This window comes from Melanotaenia boesemani, chromosome 6 (genome assembly GCF_017639745.1).
Source record: "Melanotaenia boesemani isolate fMelBoe1 chromosome 6, fMelBoe1.pri, whole genome shotgun sequence".
In the NCBI taxonomy this organism is placed as follows: Eukaryota; Metazoa; Chordata; class Actinopteri; order Atheriniformes; family Melanotaeniidae; genus Melanotaenia; species Melanotaenia boesemani.
In genome coordinates, this window is record NC_055687.1 from 16,153,973 (window position 1) to 16,172,752 (window position 18,780).

The window sequence follows — 18,780 nt, forward strand, 5'->3', positions numbered from 1 at the left end:
CTTTCTGGAAGAAAGTTTAATAACCACTGATCTAACTCAGCGTGAGAGGTCATCACTGACTTGGCTTCACAATATTGCACCATCTAAGTTTACGTGCTTTGGTGATCATGCACACACTATCTCTCTGGTACATTTGTGCAATCTGTACTTGTCGTTCTTGTACACAAACCACTCTATAAAACATCCAAACAGCACCGAGAGAGCATACCGACATTTGTGATCTGCAGCTAACTGACAAGCACAATGACTCTGATGAAAAGGAAAGGTAAGATGCTCAGTGGGTGATGTCTGAGTTGTCTGCTTGCACATTCGCTAATGTTGAATGCTCTCTGTCGTCAGGTACCCTGAGCGCTGTGCTCTGTGTTCTGCTCAGCCTGTTGGTTCCTCAAAGCTCATGTCAGTCTCTGTTAAGTCCAGAGGAAGAGGTGGCCTTTCTGAAAGTGAGGCTAGCCTTAATGAAGGATAACTACAAGCTTCTGTGTAACCAGTACAACACCCTATCTGTCAATTGCTCAGCCCCAGGTACCATATGCTCCTCTTCTAGGCAACACCAGCTACTGGACAATAATATAGTGGTTGTTCATATATTATGTACTAGCAAACAATAATTTGTTTACATTAATTTGATTTGTCTTCATAGCAATCAGATGCACAGAATGTCCTGATGGATGGCTCCAGGTGGATGATCAGTGCTTCCTTCTCAGCACCGACAAGCACAATCAGCCAACCAGTGCTAATAAATGTAAGGAGATGGGCGCCCATCTTGCCATCTTGACAACCAAAGAACAGCACGTAAGTGTTTCCATGTGCTGCTGATGCCTTTGTTTTATGTATTCGATTATCTAGATATGTGGATTCATTTTGATGCATTTTTAGGACGCTGTGGAAAAAGAAGGCAGGAGGATTGCAGGGCTTTTCACAAACTACTGGATTGGACTGAGTGACGCTGAGAATGAAGGAGAGTGGAAGTGGGTGGACAACTCAAAACTTAAAGTACCGTAAGTAATACAAACCAAAATGTTCTTCACAGGTGCATTCAGCTTTTTATTTTATCCAGTTAGAGGACAAAAAGTGTGAATTTTAATTGTTTGTTTGAATCAACAAAGAAAAAGTAGGAGATTTAAAGACATAGTTTAAAGACATTTCCTTTTTATGTACAGTGATTCTTTTAAGAAGATGGCAGCCGTGAATACAAAACAATAGAAAACGTTTTAAAGCATTCTGAGTCAAATCTGTGTACAATATTGAGCATTGCTAGCAGGTCAGCAGGGTTTATGGAATTATCATGAAGCTGTTAATTTGCCAGAAATATAAACAAATTTAGGCAACATTGTACAAATGAATAAATATAATCTTGGGGAGTCAAGTCCAAAGGAACAGCTTTAGTGCCTGTGTTAAAAAAGTACACATCACATATATCATGTACATGAACAAAAAAAGCACATATGTAGGTTAGAGAAAGGCTTTGAATCTGATTCAGGGTCTTAATGATGCAACACCTACTGATGCCAAAAGCATTGGAGGATTGATAGACTTCAATGGAGGCTTTAGTGTTACAGATCGTTTTTCATCTTTTGTGCAGGTATCACTCATAACTGGAACAGTGCATATAGTATGACACCCACATGAGATTAATGTTGTTCCTGTTTGCAAGGGTATAAATACAATAAAGGTTTTGTAAACATTTGCAATCCAGCCAGATATGGTGATCAACAAATACAAAGATATGAAGATGTGTTCAGTGCCCTGTTATTGTTGTTGAGCTTGTTTAAAGCATCATTGCTAACATTGGTACTGAGTACAAGGGCTGATGATGACGGGACAGTTATAAGATGACCGTCAAGTTATTTTTATCTGCTAAAGATGAGGAGATCATTAAAACCTTTAGAACAATCTGATTATTAAATTTTGATGCATTTCCTTCTCCAAACCTCATGGTGGTGCTTTGGAGTCATCCTGTGGTGACGAGAACCTTCATCATGTAGTTGCTGGAGTATTTCTGTCTGAACAAAAGTAAAATGATCAATTGATGTTAGATCACTTGTCAGCTTGTTGGAAAATGTGGGTTCCTTTAGGGATATAACAATGCGGACCAGTTGATACTAAATCAATACTCCTCAAATGTGCCCCTGATCATGTGCAAAGATTCTCTCTAATGACAAACACAAGGTGGTTGTGTTTGCATTGGCTTTTAACCCTGCAGATGTAACTGTTTAGATTTATTTATTTTACTGGTATTTAAGAAACACTTTGGATAGTGAATAAAAACTTTATTCAGATGCTTGCAGACCCTCAGATAAGCTTTCTCAAATTTAATTTTTTTTTTTAATTTAATTGTTTCTGCAAAGATTTTGGAACGAACACAAGTCAGAGCCAGATGACAACAAGTCCGGTGGGCCAGAAGGAGAGGACTGTGCTGTGGTGGACAGCTACACCCAGACCTGGTATGACGTCCCTTGTGACTTCCTGTACCCACGAATCTGTCAGAAGCCCGCCAACCCCTTGCCATGAGAATCCATCACACTGCAAGACCAACATTAAGCAATGAAAGAATCCATGCTTTATTAAAAAGTTTTTTCTTTGTTTTATCTTTTTTTTACACTTCAGAATTTGTTTATATCCAGACATCAACATCCTCCTGTCTGAAAAAAAAAGATTATATTTTTATCTTTAAGAAATAAAGCATCATCATGTTTGCACAAATAAAAGATGTGGAATTATTTGAAGAAATGAGCAAATATAACAGAGCATCCCAGGAAATTATATATGTGATTACAAGATATTTACTCAACAACAGGAAACCTTAAAAATAACACAAATGACATAAATTCAGTAAACACAGTCATCTCAAATATAATAAAACTGTATTCAATATGATTATGTTACACATTATACAAGCCAACCAAAAGTTTAAAACAAGTTGTCAGTGAAATATAAACAACAGAATTAAATCATTTGTTCAATCAAGTGAATGGATTCAACCCCGTATTTATTCCAATTAGTATGAAGACTGCATGACAAATGTTTAACTGACTGGATTTAGTGCCAACAATATGTTTCATGAATGCTGGGATGTGGGCAGCAAAAGAAGTGTTGAGTAAAAATACATAATTAGAAAAAGCACATGGAAGAAAATCTTTTTAACTAGTTAAGTTTATTAAGATCAGTCCAGTCACACGACTGGGTAAGAGCATCCGAATCTGTCAGAAGTGAAGACAGAAACGGTTCACCACCACTCAGTGGCAGACTGTGTGAGCAAATGGTCACACGATTTAAGATAAATATCCCCGAGCATATACAACAGCAAAGCACAAACACAATTATACATGGAACCAGGAGCATTTCTGAAAATCTCCATAACTGTTGTGTTCACAAATGTAACTAACAGAATAACCAGAAAGATACTGCTGGCATTAAATTAGACATTTCACATAAAAAAAAACCCAAGAAGTAATGATAAAATCATATGCCGTCTTTGCATTATGTTAGATTAAGTAAAGGGTTGAAATAATTTGCAGATCATTGAATCCTGAATAATATCTTCACAGATTTTACAGTATTTCAGCTATAAAAAAATGGTAAGACTCATCCAAATGTCTGATGTATACAGCTGTAAGATGAATTTTCTTTTTGCAATATGATATCCTTATCATCTTGGCAGGATGGAAATTCATCTAGTTGCCATGTCCCGTGGTAAATGTCGCTCTAGGAAATGTTAGGTCCGGTAAAATCCTTTGGGCTTGGGGCTTAAAAAGAAAATACATCTTTTAGTTACACAAAGAAACAATGAGTTATCAACATTCAGAATATTTATATTTACATATACAAACTTAAGGCTGAAAGTTTTGCTCAGATTTTAATGCTGCTGAGCCTGAATATGTAAATGTGTACTGGTTGCCAGCTCAACAGTCCAGGAAGTGGTTCATACGTACTTCTCGCACCGGCAGAGTTGATGTCTTAGGTGTCTTCTCTTCCGCTAATATAAGCCAGACAGACGAGACAGAAAGAAACAGAAATACAACTATGAGTAACATGCTAATACTTCTATGTGCTCCAACAGAAAAGAATAGAAATTGTTTGACTGTACTTGTTTGCGTCTGCAAAGGATGGCAGTGAGTACAGCGAGGAGGATTATGATGGCTGCAGCGCTGCATATGGTCACCAGCATCCACACACTTAGTACTGGTTCTGTGAAACAGAAACAATATAAAAATTAAACAATATAAGTTCATGCCACACCAACTCTGTCATAAAGCTTTGTGGCTAAAAGGTCATGTACGTCTCAAACTTCCTGCCCTCCTTTCTCTTCCTGTACTCACCAATATTCAGCTTTATCACAGCTGATGTCAGGCAGGAATTGTTCCTCCGCAGCTCACACTTCCACATCCCCCCGTCCTCCATGCGAACTTCTTTGATTACGAGAAGGGCGGAGTTATTTTCAGTTGTATATGTAGAAGTTTTCTTAGGGGACCACTTGAGCTCCACATCAGGGGGCAGCTGCCCACCGATGGTGCAGTGCAGTTTAAGTCTTTGGCCAGAAATTAACGTTAGTCCTGGGGAGGGGATGACTAGAGACAACAAGAAGGAGACCAAAGACAGAAAACAAGAATCTGTGAACCTGAAATGTTTGCATTTGACTCCTGAATCCTTCTGATCGTTTGGCTGATAAAACTTGACAATCTTAATAAAATGAGCTGTTTTAAATTTCATAACATGAATGCAGGAAAATGTCAATGCTTCACCATCAAAAACACCCAGTGACACAGAGGAACAGCATGAATGGGATATCATAGTAAATCCTGATTTTAAACAAGAACCAACTCAGTTATTATTTAATCTCAAACGTTAAAATGTAAAAACTTGCAAGTCTACTCACACTAATATGAAAATTATTTAACATGTTATGTAATTAATCAGCACGTTTCATTATTAAGATTCACGGCATCATTTTATTCATCTGGCAAAGTTCATCATTTTACAATAAGCTGACCTGCCAAGTGTATTAGTGGTTAAATTAGAACATGACACACCAGGAACACATCTACTGTACTGTATGGTACAAGAGAGCAGAAACACAAAAATGACCAGGAGCCAACTCTTTATGAGTGATAGACGGATTCAAATGAAAATATTACTGTAATAAAGAACCAGGGTTACACAAAGGAATTAGTTTGGACTTACTTTGCAACACTTCCACTTGTACAGTGCTGGTCAGATTCTTGCCTTTCTTAAATATAATAGTGCATTCGTATACACCTTGGTCATCTTCTCTCCCCTTATCTCTGGACAACGAAAAATTTCCTAAGAGGCTAGCGTGTTTGAGTGCCTTTTGGTTCATCGTCGGTTCTGTGGAATTCTCCGGTGAGAAAGAACAGAGCGTCTGAGGTTTCTGATCTGAGGAAGTTTTAGGGGTGAAGGACCACTGAATCTCCTTAATCAGTGGTTTTATTTTTTCCCAGGAGTTGATGGGATGGATGGAAAAGGGCATGTTAAGTTGGGAGGTTGTAGATGTATACTGAATTTTAGGAGCAGAGGGAAACTCTAAAAGTTAGAGAAAAACAAATCATGAAAATGTTCAGTTCAAGCTGAAATGGGATCTTTATATAACGAACAACCATGAGCACATACAGCAACTCACCCACAACTATAACAGAGATTTTGAATCTGTGTTCTTTTTGACCATTCTTCACAACACAGGTCCACTCTCCACTGTCTTGGCTTTGAACTATAATGCCACCTGCTTCAAGAACAGTCTTAGTCTTCTCCTGGGGAGGCTGCCAGTATATATTGGGTTGCTTTTCACCCTGATGATCCACATTGCACTGTAGAGACATTTTATCCCCAGGCAGCAGAATTGAAGCTGGGTTCACATTCACTAGAAGAGAATGAAGAAAAAGGATGGCACATTCACATCAGGTAAACACAGTTAGACAATAATAACGAGTGCTGCCGTGAGAAACATGTCAACCACACAGGGAGAAAATATTTTAGCTGGACTGATTTACCAGTTTGATCGAAAAGTTTAAAGAAGCAAAATGTTAAAGAACTAATCAAGTGAAACTACAGTCTTTAGGTTAGCGATTTAAAAAAAGCAGATTAACACAGTACTGTTGAAAAACATCCAGGAAATTTACATATTCTAGCTAGATATGTCTCACATGACTGAGTTTTTCCACCTTGTGCTTATTCTTACCAGTAAGTTTGCGTAGTTTATATGTGATTACGGTGGAATCCTTCCCCAGTTTATAGAAATATGTTCCAAAGTTTCTTTCATGGATGCCTTTGATGACTAGTGAATCACCATTCAAGGACAACTGTTGGTTCCAAGGTTCATCTTCAAGTAAGAAATTTATGGAATAATTAGCTTTTATCACAGATAGATTTATTTGCTGCATGCCAATGGTTATCAATGGTTTACTATAAAAGCTAATCACACCTTAGATGATATGAATACACCACTCACCTTTAATGATCCCCCTTCCCCCCATGTGGTTCATCCAGGAAAGCTGGAGTTCTTTCTCTTTGTAAAAGTACCAATATATGTAATCCTTTGGAGATGTGTCAACTGGTGCCTTAAGGGTGACGTCATGGCCAACCTGTGCATAAATCACCTCCTCAGTCCCTACAAGGAAAAATAAGATGCTCAGTTTATGTGAAAATCCAAATTATTACTGAATGTATGAATCTGCCGTCAGTGCATTACCAATCACTGTCTTCAGCACAGCGATGAAGAAGAGGATAGATTGGATTGAGCCCTGCATCCTGGTCCCACTACTGGAAAAAAAAAAGGAAAAGCAGGAAAATAATTATAGCAAATTTTCAAAAAACACTTTTAATTCTTGTTTATCATCTACTTGAAGAATGAATGCATAACTCAATTTAATTGACTCAAGGTTTTTCGGAAAGAAAATTTCTGTGATGGAAAAATGTAGTCGGAAATACAGCACAACGGAATATAAGAAAATCGGCAGAGATATCAAATTCCACTGTTCTTTTATAATCTTCTGTATAGTTGACATGTATGTAAACTCCTGAATGCATCACTTATATGAATAAATAAACCAGAAGAGCACCTTTAAAGCAGTTTAAGGTAAGAAAATGAAATCCATGTATATGCACAGAAATAGCTGAATTAACCATGAAACAGTTAAGGTTTATAGGCTATTTAAAAAGCATTTTCTGAGGTTCATTTTGTACTTTCCGACTTACTTTTTATCACCTTGGGCTGTATGCAATGAAATTTTGCTGCACAGTGAAATAATTTAGCAGGAAGCAATGAGTGGTTTGTGGTGGTCTCAGATTTGGAGAGATTTGAGAAGACAGAAGACAAGTTTTCACAGAGTTAAGAGTAGGCGGGCTGTGGTGGGCTTTGAATGAAACAAGACAGAGAAATGTTGGAGAGAAGAGAAAGAGCGTGTGCTGGGTTGTGGTGGGACTTGATTTAGTTAAGGTGCAGATTCAAATCCCAATCCCCCCCTCTTCTCCTACCCCAGTGCCTCTCACACCCCCTCTCTTCCTCTCTTGTTCTACGAAAGACGGATCTCGCCACGCTTAAAAGGAGAAAAAAGTGAGACCACAGCACCGGCAGCACACCTAGACTGTGGTTTAAGGTAGATGCTTCTCTTTTTCTCCCTGTTTCACTCCCTTATCTCTGTTTCTGTACCTCGTCACTATCTAAGGGTTGTGTTCAAAAACAGTTTTTTTATTGAAGAAGATGAAGTGTAGCACTTCATTAAAGAGAAAAACATTTTTCTTTCTTCTTGTTTTCTAATTCAACAGACAATATTTGCTAAAGCGCTTTATTGTCACACACAAGCGGAGCTTTATTGTCATTTGATGACATTATCTTTAATATTTGTACAGATTTTATACCAGATCTGTATTTAAGCTAAACTCTAAAGAGCGGAATCGATAAAAGTTTAATAAAAGATTAATAAACCATTTCCTCAAAATTTTCTAAAGAAAAAGATATTTACTCTTACGTATTTAATCTTAAGCGAGTGAAGTGAAAAAAAAAAAAAAAAACTTATGTTATTTTCCATGAAAACTGACACAAATTGATGTTATTTCTCTGTTTATCTTGAATAAGTGCATTACACTTTATAAAAACTAAAACAACAAAGAAAAAAAAAATCAGTGCTGATGTCTGGTTCTTCTAAGGCATTGACCTGTGCTTGAACAGAAATAATAAAGACAAAGTAAACAATACATTTGATCAAATTTAAAAATTATAGCCTAGATTTTTTGCAGATGTTTGATAATTATTCTTTAAGCCATACAGTCTAAGTCAGAACGCACTAATGGACTCACACATCAAGAGCGTATTGTCTTGGGTTTGAATCTGCCGAGCCTCAAGCTGCATGTTGTCCCGTTTTACCCAATAAACACATGAAAAATACTTTAAATTATATGTTGTCAGTAGATCTCTGTTTCAGTAAGAGTAAAATTAAGTTCTGTACATTGCATACAATATAATGTTAGTGGGCTAAGCTTAATAGGATAATTATTCAATTTCAATAAAGTCACAAAGTCCTCTTTAATTACCAGAATGCAAAGTTTCTGCTAATGGCCTGTCTGACTTATAATGAGAAGAAAGTTGCTGTTAATAGCCCGATCAGTTATCTGAAGCAACATCACACCTTAAAATCTGCTGATATGTATACATTATTTCTGCAGGTTTTTGATATATTTATAAAATATCAAGGACAAATAAAAATTCAATTATTTCTTAGAAGTGATATGACACTTTGTACGAACAGAATAGGAGTAGAATCTGGAGACAAAGTTATATTGATGATAAACAGATGTTTAAAGTCTTTGCACCTGTTGACCTACAACCCAGAAACTAAGATGTTCATATAAGCACCATGATGAAGCAGCAGACACAGTTGTGATGGAGGGGGAGGGGAGAGAGAAAAAGGAGAGAACAGCCCAGACAAGGATACAGTTACATTCAGAGTAAAACTCTGATCTAAATCAGAATTAGGGATAACTTGTTTTGCACTGAGCTCATGAGATCACGTACCACTGAAATTCTGTTGCACAGAAATCAGCTTTGATGGCATATTCAACTTAGATTATATATATATATATATATATATATATATATATATATATATATATATATATATATATATATATATATATATATATATATAATATCTAAGACTTTGTGGAAAATTTTATTATGTAGCTCTTACATATTCTCATGTAATTATAATATACATGATTATTTTATTTTCAATTCATAATTTGCTAATTGTGCACATAGCGGCAGTCCCTTTTGTACCGGTCATCTGTAAAGTACTTACCTGATTATAAATTTACATTTTGTCAAGCAACAATAAATAAAAAGATAAGATAAAGACAGTTAAAATAATGACAGATAAAGACAGTTTTATACATTTATAAGTGCTTGTTTTTCTCTTTTCTATGCCTAGTGTTAGTTTTAGTATTTAGCTGTTTATTTTTTCTGTCCGTTATGAAACATATATGAAACACAGAGGAGAATCATTGTGTTGCTATTTTATCTTGTTTTGGAGTTTGTGCAAATATCGAGAATAAAACATACTTCAGGCCTTGCTGGGCTTGCTGAGGTCTTACAGGTTAATCACTCAAAATTTTTGCAAAAAAGTATCCTTGATTTATAAGAAATGTTATAACAGTTTCTGCATTTTAACATGAAAGTTAATTGAGTTCATTATATTTTTTAAAATTTATTTAAAAAAAAACAGGAAGACAGAAAGTATACTTACAAACGTTATGGAGTGCCAACTGCTCTTATGTGCTTAGTGATCTGGAGTCGAGCGGAAATGTTCTGTGTTTATCTAATGAACCCTCTTTTTAAGCAGCGTTGCTCCTCTCTATGCAGCGATTGGTCTGGGGAAAAAAACAGAGTTGTCGATCAAACCCAGAATCAGAATAATGACCTGGGATTGGTTGTGACAGACGAAGAGGACAACATCCGTTCACAAACACTTTCTGTTCCATCTTACACGATTTCATCTAAAGTGTCATAAAAATGTATAAAACATATTTTAATAGTGAAAATAACAAAAAAGAAAACCCATCACTTTTGGTAGTTGTAATGATGCAATCATCTAACACGTAAATTTAAATTTAAGTCTCATTTTCTACATTTCTAATATAAGTAGAATAACAAATAAATTACTGCGAGAGACTAAAATGTCTGAGTTGTCACCTAATAAAGTAAGTCACAAAACTTGTGATGGGTCTCCCTGGATTTATTATCTATCCTTAGCAGATTCTAAACAGCTTTTCGGCCCAGTTCATCATATTTCACCCTCGGGTGAAAAATGTACTGGTTTAGATACGTATGATGCTTGGCAGTTTGCGCCTGAACTGATGGACTAATTAAGAAAAATGCCAATTAAATATTCAATTTATGCTGAAATAAAACAACCACAGCAAATACACACAAAATCCTTTAATAGCTTAGTTAGTTTTTTCGAACAGTTGTTAAAAAGAAAATATATCATTTAATAATTTAATAAGTACCATGTAAGATATAAGTAAACGTTCTAATAGATTTTAAAACTTTCATCTTCCTACGACAATGTATTGTATTTTACTTTTTTACTGGAATTTCATCATGACTTTCTTTCTGGTTCTTCTACCGCTAACCATTCGTTCATGAAAATGATCTCCATTGATTTTTATATCTTTGACGTGTTTAGATCGACTCAAGAAAAGGCAAAAAGGTTCTGCGTTCTCACATAAATCAGTCAAACATTGCGTTTTTATTTTCTTGAAGTTGACAACATCTTACATAAAGTTTAAAGGAGAAATTTGTAATTGGTGGACAGATATGTCGGCTAAATATAGACATGATATTCCAACTTAACATGTAAAAATTCTAAAAAATACTCAACAAAATTCTGCTTGAGTCCTTCAGAGTGTTAATGTTGGACATCAGTCGTCTTTATCTGTTTGACATCCTGCTCCAATGAAGTTGCCGCAGGTAAAACGTTTAAATCTGAGACACATCTTTTTGGTTTAATTTTAAAAAAAACTCTTTAGTAATTATTAGTCTTTTATTTATTGTAATTAAAGATTAAACAAATACGTTTTTAAAGTTATAGTGACAAGAGGTGTACTAAATTATAAACAAAGATTTGACATTTGAACTAATTCTTGGCGTTAGCGACTGACCCGTCAAACTACTCAGGAGAGGTTTCACTAAAGTTTTTATCTATTTGTTGTTTGCATTATACATTTGACAAATTAGTGTCATCTGTAACAGTCAAAAAAGATAAAACTCAAGCAGACAGATCTCAGCAGCCTACAAATTGAACAAACCTGTAAATAGAAATTTTTTTTTAGGTTTTATGTTTGTGATAATGATCATTTTGTAAATTCTTTATGAAGAGCTTTGCAACAACACCTTTGGATGGTGTAATAAGGAGTTGATTCACCTAAGTGTTTGACCAAAATTAAGTTTTCAGCAAAACACATTCCAGCAAAGTTTATACATCTTCCGTGCCGTTCAACCTGAACAACATTCAATTGTTCAGTACTAGTTTTGGAAGTCATGAAGAAAATCAGGGGTGTGCGTACAAATGTAAAAACAATCTGAAGGACAGAGTAACTATTTTCACACTGTTGAGAAGCTTAACATCTGCTCACAGTAATCTCGCCTGATATAGAGTCCTGTCTGCACTAAAAACAGCTTTTATATACTGCCTATATTTGTGTCCAACAGCTTCATGTTATCTGCATATAAATAACACACATGACTACCTGTATACTAGTTAGAGGACTGGCATGCTGTATAAGAGCCCTGGTGTTGTACAATTACAGGCTAGATATTCTAAAAAAAAACAGAGAGCAAATCTTATTACACTTTAGACTGTAAATCTATCGCAAGAATTAACAGTCTCTTGAAAAGGTAAAGAAATGTAAGTGAAAGTGGAAAAGGAGACATAACTTGTATAAGTTCTACATTAAACTGCAGCTTATTTACACAAAATACAGAAAAATATTTAGCAAAACACTTCACAGTTCACATTTCTGCAGATTTGTATGGAGAAAGTTGTCGGAACTGCACGGCCATGTTTCTGCACCTTGCTGAAGCAGAAACAAACTATTTTTCACATAATAATCACACGACCTGCCAGTAGACCCTTCATACTATGATAGCTCATGACAGCTACAGGGATCAGTTAATGATCACTTCTGTAAAAATGAATAGGTGGTTTAGAGAGATGAACCACAACAAGGACAAAACAAACATCTCACACACGTCTCATGTGTGTCTCTGAGGTTTCTCTGCCTGCCTCTGTACTGTCTTCATGAAGGGTTCACACCTGTTTCTGTTTCCTGTGCTCTTGAAATGAAACAAGCCTTTTTATTTCCTCTTTAAAACAAAAGCCTCAGGTAAAAGCTAATACTCTGAAACATTACTTCTCTGTAAAAGGATTTTCACTGTGGAGAATATAGGTATAAATCTATTAAAAAGAAAAGGGTTATTATAGGAGTCTTTGCTTTGCTCAGTGGATGAAATAGTTTCTGTGTCGTGATTTGGATGGAAAACACCTGAAAGTGAGGACTCCCTCATTAGTCACTCACCTAATGAAGGCGTGTGTACCACACCGTGTCATTACTGAAAGAGAGAAAGACAAAGTGTGGGCCACAAGTAAGAAACAAGGGTGATTCACTCTTTTCACATATATCTCATGTCTGCTCATCCTCCATCTTCTCCTACAGAGGGTTTCCCTCAGCCATTGCTCTCTGTTTTCTTGTTTTTCTCGTATTTGATAACCACGTCAGGATAAAGTTATGTTGTGTGTTTGGACTGAGGCAGATAATACGGCTAAATGTCTGAAGGTCTATGACGTCTGCAACTATCCTGATGTTATCACAAATATCAAAATGTCAGTGGAAAGGAGGCTGATAATGAAAGAGAAGTGACATTCTCCTCAATGACAGAAAACGTGTTGTCAGTTACATCATGAGTGGAACTTCAATCAGTCTTCTTTGAAACCAGCCTGTGAAACAGTATATAAAGGCAGAAAAGTTTGCTGTCTCCCACGCACCACTCCTTCATCAGCCATACACATTGATGGGTAAGTTATTTTTAGTTTGTGGGCTCCTGAATGATCATTTCATCACAATGGAAATATAGGTGAAGATTCAAGGTCATAGTACAAGACAAATCCTGTTCGAACATAAAGCTTAATACTCGTCTTAAAGTGATCTGAGTGAAACACCTCTGTACAACAGTAAATAGTAGAGGCTCATTTCCTCTTATGAATAACCAAGAACCTTGGAAACTTTAAAGACAATGTTTAAAAGAAGTGAAAACACCTGTAACCACTGATACATAAGGAAGCCTGGTATTTCTAAGGTTTAAAAATATAAAAGAGAGATAGAGAAAAGCAGTGTTCAGTAGGAAATTAATGAGCATATTGCTGCCTCATCATGGTTATTAGGTTTAAACTGTTGAGTGTTATGATGACGATAGTTTACCATGGAAAAATTGCTGTACAGTTCCACAGCGCCTACATACGTGACTGCAGCATTTACTGGTTATGTATTAAAAGTTGCTTCACTATTTTCCTGTAAATAGCCAAGAAAACCAGATTATTCTTGTTTTTTAGAAACAAACATGGTCATAAAGAAAGTCATCGTCAGCTTCAAAACAAACAAAAAAGATTACAGCAGCAAAACTCGGTTTTCAGCATCAGTAAGACTTTTTATACAGCCAAGAGATCTTTTTTCTTTCTTTCTTTTTTTTTTTTTTTTACTTGATCTTAGCATTAGAACATAAGCTACAAATACTACACACTTACATTTGGTAAAAAAAAAGAAAAGAAGTCTTTTGTGAAACAACAGAAGACAAAATAGGTCAGAAAACCTCTGCTCTGATGCTGCTCTCTGGTTGGTTTTGTCCTAACTGCTTAAACTTGCTATAACTGCAATTTCTATGTCTGTGTTGGATTAATCTGTCTTAAAACAAGATGCATAAAGAACTGAACAGTTTTATTGTTGCTAAAATTCTTAACTCGTCCATGTTAACAGAGCATGATTTTTCATAGCGTGGCTTGAAGCTAAGAGACTGTGGAGCCAAACGAAGGACGAATTTAACACATGCTTAGATAGACACATTCAAAAGTTACCTTTAAGCTAATTTTGGCTTCGACAATGTAAAATTTCTTTTCTCTGGCTATATAAAACAGTGGCTGTACTAAAAAAAAAGACTGTAACATTTGACCTGCAGTTTGCTGAAATGTAAATGTTAGTATGTTATGTACACAAAAATGCTTTTCAGTTTTCAAAAAGGTGAATTTATCCTTTTAACTTTTTTTGCATTCGTATTTTGTGCTATAAAGACAGTAAGAAAACAAAACACAGATACTTCATTTACTTTAACTTAGCTGCTCAACGTTGATCACCTGACATACACAGGTGCACACATCCACCAAGTTTCATCTTGTACGACAGACCAAGACCAATTTGACTACCAGGTCTCATTTCCTGCTTTACTGCTCTTTTCACTTTGCCTCTAACTTCAAACTTTATTTACTTATAAAGCGCTTTTCATGCCCAAGGCAACACAAAGTGCTTTACATGATTTATATATATAAACATCTACTTGTAGAGTTATTAAGGTGGAAGGGCTATAGAAGCATCACTAAAAATATAATTTTATTACAAATAAGACAACCCTATCAACCACTGATCAGCTATCACTTACACTAGCAAGTTACTTGAACACGGAGTGGTGGCAAGCTGCTGTGATGAGTGAAACCTGCATGAAATTGAAGCAACACACAAAGGGAGTTTACAAGAGGGGAAATCACCCCATAGATTATCATTTTACATTGAGAGATTATGGAGGCACGGTTGTTTAAAATGTCTAAAACGTACAACGTGGTTCAATTTGCACCTGCAGGTGCAGCTCAGCCGACTGGAGCGCTGTAAGGTGTCTCCTGCTGCTCTAAAAACTCACATTTCAACAGTTTGATTGCAGCACTGCTGTTTCACACTCAGCATAATAGGAGACAAATGTATACAAGTGTTACGCACATTACAAAATTTTTGTTTGTTTCACTACTGACAGTGTTTACAATAAAAATATAATACCGAATATAAGCTCAGAAAATTGCTTTTGCTGATGTGATAGAGCTCCTAATGGAAGGACAACCTAAATGGAAATAGAAGAGGGAGGGACATACAATGCTTCATGAATTTCAGTTTCACTTTGAATGGCTGTATATGTGTGTATGTGAGTGTGTTCATTTGTGTAAGACAATGAAAAAGAGAACTGACTAATGCAGGTTATTATGAAGCCATGAAAAGGGAATCCTATTGTCTCATATGAAAACACCCCCAGTGAGCAGACAGTTATGCTTTCATAACAGGGAAACACAGCTTGGTAATCACCTACAGAAAAGAACAAAATACACATTAAGCCTCTACAGTAGATGTGAATGTGGCAGAAATTATGAGTTGTTGTTTGCCACTAAACTCCAAAACAGAAGAAATGAAAAAAGGATTTAACCTTATATCATGGGAGTTTATTTTGAATCTGGTTTCTGGCATGAAACCATAAATTTCTGCATTTCAAGTTTATTTGCATTATCGAATGAATGCTGAGGGAATAATTCCTGTAAGACCCTTTCAGATTTCAGGACGATGCAGCAGCATGATGATCCCAAACACACGCGAGACCAACACCAGCTTTTATGGCCAAACATGGGAACATCGTCAACTAGCCAGGCCAGTCATCCAATCTTAATCTGCTAAACAGACAGAAGGGAAACAGCCCTCAAAATTAGCAACAAAACAGACTGCTGTACAGAACTAGCAGAGTATCACCAAGTTGGAAGCGTCTGCTGATATCAGCGGGATGCAGGCCGCAGGAGGGCATGAAAAACTCAGAGCACAGCCTCTTTATTTTAAACCTTCACTGCATTTGGAAAAATACATAGTTGACTTCATAATGTGTGAAAGAGAGTGAGTCCTATCCCTGTTTCACAGGATAAACTATGGGCATTGTTTTATTTAACATGCTGAAATATCACGCTAACATGAAGTGCAGCGCTGTCTAATGTCAGTGTGGAACCCATGTGCACTCAAATCTAATTTTATCTACAAAACACTTGAGCAAGACTTTTCAAACAAACTTCAAAAGTGTATATTTGCACACACAAAACAAAGAACAGAAAAATATCCCTTACTGAACCGCTCATTGCATGAATTAATCTGTTCAGTGATCAGAAAAGATCTGGTGGCCAGTGCAGCATTAAGAAAGAAAAGAGGTGAAGAGTCAGATACGGTCACTTGTTAGCAAGTTTTGCCAAGTTCTTCTTCATGATAGGTATCATATATACACATCCGTGTTAGATCAGGTGTTCTGGTCATTTTTAACTTGACAGGTTTTAACAATCCCTTCACTTATGATGTCAAAATGGCCCGTTGAGAAGATTTGGCGTATTATAAACACAAATTTGACAGAAGACCCCCATAACTGTTGAATAGCTGAGACCACATAGTAAGCATGGATAAGAACAATATATTCACCTTCATAGCTACAGAAACTGGTCACTGCAGTTCCCAAATACCGTTATTAAAAAAAGACTGAGCGGAACGCAGTGGTGATTATAGTCCCAACTTAAAAAAAAAAAAAAAAGAAAAAGGTTTGCTCGCATCAAATTAAAAAACAAGCTTCTAATCTAAAAATTTGTCAACTCCATTTATTGATTTTGTACTATTTATTATTCAGAATATGATTGCATTCTGCTTTTACTTTGCTTTTTAAACAACATGCCAAGTTCTTTGGAAACAGGGTTGTGCAGTAGTTGGTGAAATACAGTGAAAATACAAGCTGTTAACTTCATATATGCAATGATACCAAACCCAACCTAAACTAAAGTTCCCAAATGTCTAGAAGAGTGGATTAATACTTATCTGGACATTTCCTTTAACCCTCGTAGTATTACATGTTATTGGCAGTAACAGATTTTTCATTTGATCCATTTCAGATTATCTGATAAATGAGTGAGACGGGCCGTGATTGATAAATGTGAAGTAAACCACTTAGGCCTTTTTAATTAACAGAACAATTTTGCCGGCTAGAATTGTTTTACACGCTCGAGCTTCCTGGACCCTGAAACCAGTGGGGTCATCGTGACATTATAATGACTTAATATTGCATTTTATTTATAAGGAAATGTTCTTAAAGTAAGACTTGTGATTTTCTTATATATGACAAGAAACACTGAGTAATTTCTTGGCGTGCAAACAAACCTGACACTGATTTTATGTAGATTATAGTTTCGACTAAAGGCCAATGGAAAAGCGTAGAAATGAAATTCGCCAGTTTAAAGGTGGGTTCTCAAGCATTTTTATGAAAACGTATGTGTGGCATTTGCAACATAAAACATTTGAACATACAGACATTTATTTGCCGCACAGTGCACATCATCTTTTCATGTGTACATCATGTTATTTCTTCACTGTTGCAAGTACAAAAAACACATTTAGCTGTACATCTTACTATGTATAGTTGTGCATGTGACATACACGGCTTATCTTAATATTGTGCAATAAGCTGAAGCTGCAGTCAGTTTTTATAATGCAACACTACAGATCTCAGTCAAATGTCACACTCAAATTAAACAAAATGACACCATTAATATCTCAAGATACATAAACAAAAGCCATTTTTAGATTGTTCCACCAACAAAAGTCATTATAGAAAAATTTTGACAGTAATTTTGACCCTGGCTATAACTACTTTCTGCTCCTTTTTTACCATTTACTAAGTGTCATAAAGGAATATTTAACATGCCTTTTGACATTATGTTAATCAGGGTTTATATTTAGTACTGTACAAACTACAAGCCTGTACCCCATAAGTTCCAACTCTATGCATTACAAAAACTAAATAAAAACTCAGTTTCACGCGTTTGTGATTCGACATTTAGAGAACATCCTCAGGAGTGTCAGTGTAAACAGATTACGATGACTTATGAAGTCTGATTTAAGCCCCACAGAGGGTCAAAACTACATAGCAATACTTATACATTTGAAATTTAAATAAAGTCTAAGTATAAAACAGTTGTAACTCATTCAGTATTGCTGAATTTAATCCAGATACACTGAACACTGACTTTAAACAGTAGATCATTATTTACATATTATTTTAGGTTATTTGTGTGACGACCCAAGGCCCAGTCAAGACCAAGACAAGTCAGCCCTTGTGTGCAGTGAAATATGTAAAGTATGTAAGCAGACACCAGTTTGTCCCTAATTGTCTCCGTTGTAATGAGAGTGGATCTCTTGACTCGTCCGGGACATTCGTTCGCGCAGGTAACACTAATTTACTTATTTGACTAACTAACTTGAATTATTTGTCTTCTCTTCCTAAGAAAACCCGATAGAATCAGCCTTTATGCTGTAGAATATAACATATAAATACAGAACATTTAGGAGTATACTCACATGTGATGTCCTCAGTTGTGTGATGAGCTCTGCTGTGACATTTGGTAGGTCGTGTTCACTACAAGCGCTTTCATACACACTTAAACACAGACAGGAAGTCACACACCACTATGATCCCATCCTCTCTGTTATGTACTAAATGGATTGTTTAGATTAGAATTACCCTCACAAACTCAAATAAGTAAGAATAGTATGCAAAGGCTGAAGTAGGTGATTTACAGAGTAGGGTTATTCAGGATTAACCTTTTTCACTGTTATATTCACATGAACATTTAGTGTGTGTATGTCATTGTTGTGTGATTAAGTCAAACA

The 18,780-nt window shown here is 35.9% G+C and overlaps 2 protein-coding genes across 2 annotated transcripts; one reads left to right on the top strand and one right to left on the bottom strand.

Moving 5' to 3' along the window:
• The first annotated feature begins 155 nt into the window (after positions 1–155).
• On the top strand, positions 156–2,578 carry LOC121641490 (C-type lectin domain family 4 member D-like). The gene is made up of 5 exons (XM_041987644.1): positions 156–265; positions 340–522; positions 641–792; positions 877–998; positions 2,349–2,578. The coding sequence occupies exons 1-5, from the start codon at positions 244–246 to the stop codon at positions 2,509–2,511; spliced, it is 642 nt and encodes a 213-aa protein (XP_041843578.1). The 5' UTR covers positions 156–243; the 3' UTR covers positions 2,512–2,578.
• On the bottom strand, positions 1,053–18,502 carry cd4-1 (CD4-1 molecule). Its single transcript, XM_041987643.1, has 11 exons — positions 18,469–18,502; positions 9,756–9,879; positions 6,704–6,774; positions 6,464–6,622; positions 6,194–6,334; positions 5,639–5,875; positions 5,182–5,541; positions 4,320–4,568; positions 4,088–4,188; positions 3,933–3,976; positions 1,053–3,746 (listed from the first exon to the last, which is right to left on the bottom strand). The coding sequence occupies exons 3-11, from the start codon at positions 6,759–6,761 to the stop codon at positions 3,716–3,718; spliced, it is 1,380 nt and encodes a 459-aa protein (XP_041843577.1). The 5' UTR covers positions 6,762–6,774; positions 9,756–9,879; positions 18,469–18,502; the 3' UTR covers positions 1,053–3,715.
• Positions 18,503–18,780: the final 278 nt, after the last annotated feature.

Coding starts and splice junctions, on each gene's coding strand:
- cd4-1 (XM_041987643.1), bottom strand. CDS start 6,761: ATGCAGGGCTCAATCCAATCTATCCTCTTCTTCATCGCTGTGCTGAAG. Junction 4,189..4,319: donor TGTGATAAAGCTGAATATTG/GTGAGTACAGGA, acceptor TCTGTTTCACAG/AACCAGTACTAAGTGTGTGG. Junction 3,977..4,087: donor TCCTTTGCAGACGCAAACAA/GTACAGTCAAAC, acceptor GGCTTATATTAG/CGGAAGAGAAGACACCTAAG.
- LOC121641490 (XM_041987644.1), top strand. CDS start 244: ATGACTCTGATGAAAAGGAAAG. Junction 266..339: donor GACTCTGATGAAAAGGAAAG/GTAAGATGCTCA, acceptor CTCTGTCGTCAG/GTACCCTGAGCGCTGTGCTC. Junction 999..2,348: donor AACTCAAAACTTAAAGTACC/GTAAGTAATACA, acceptor GTTTCTGCAAAG/ATTTTGGAACGAACACAAGT.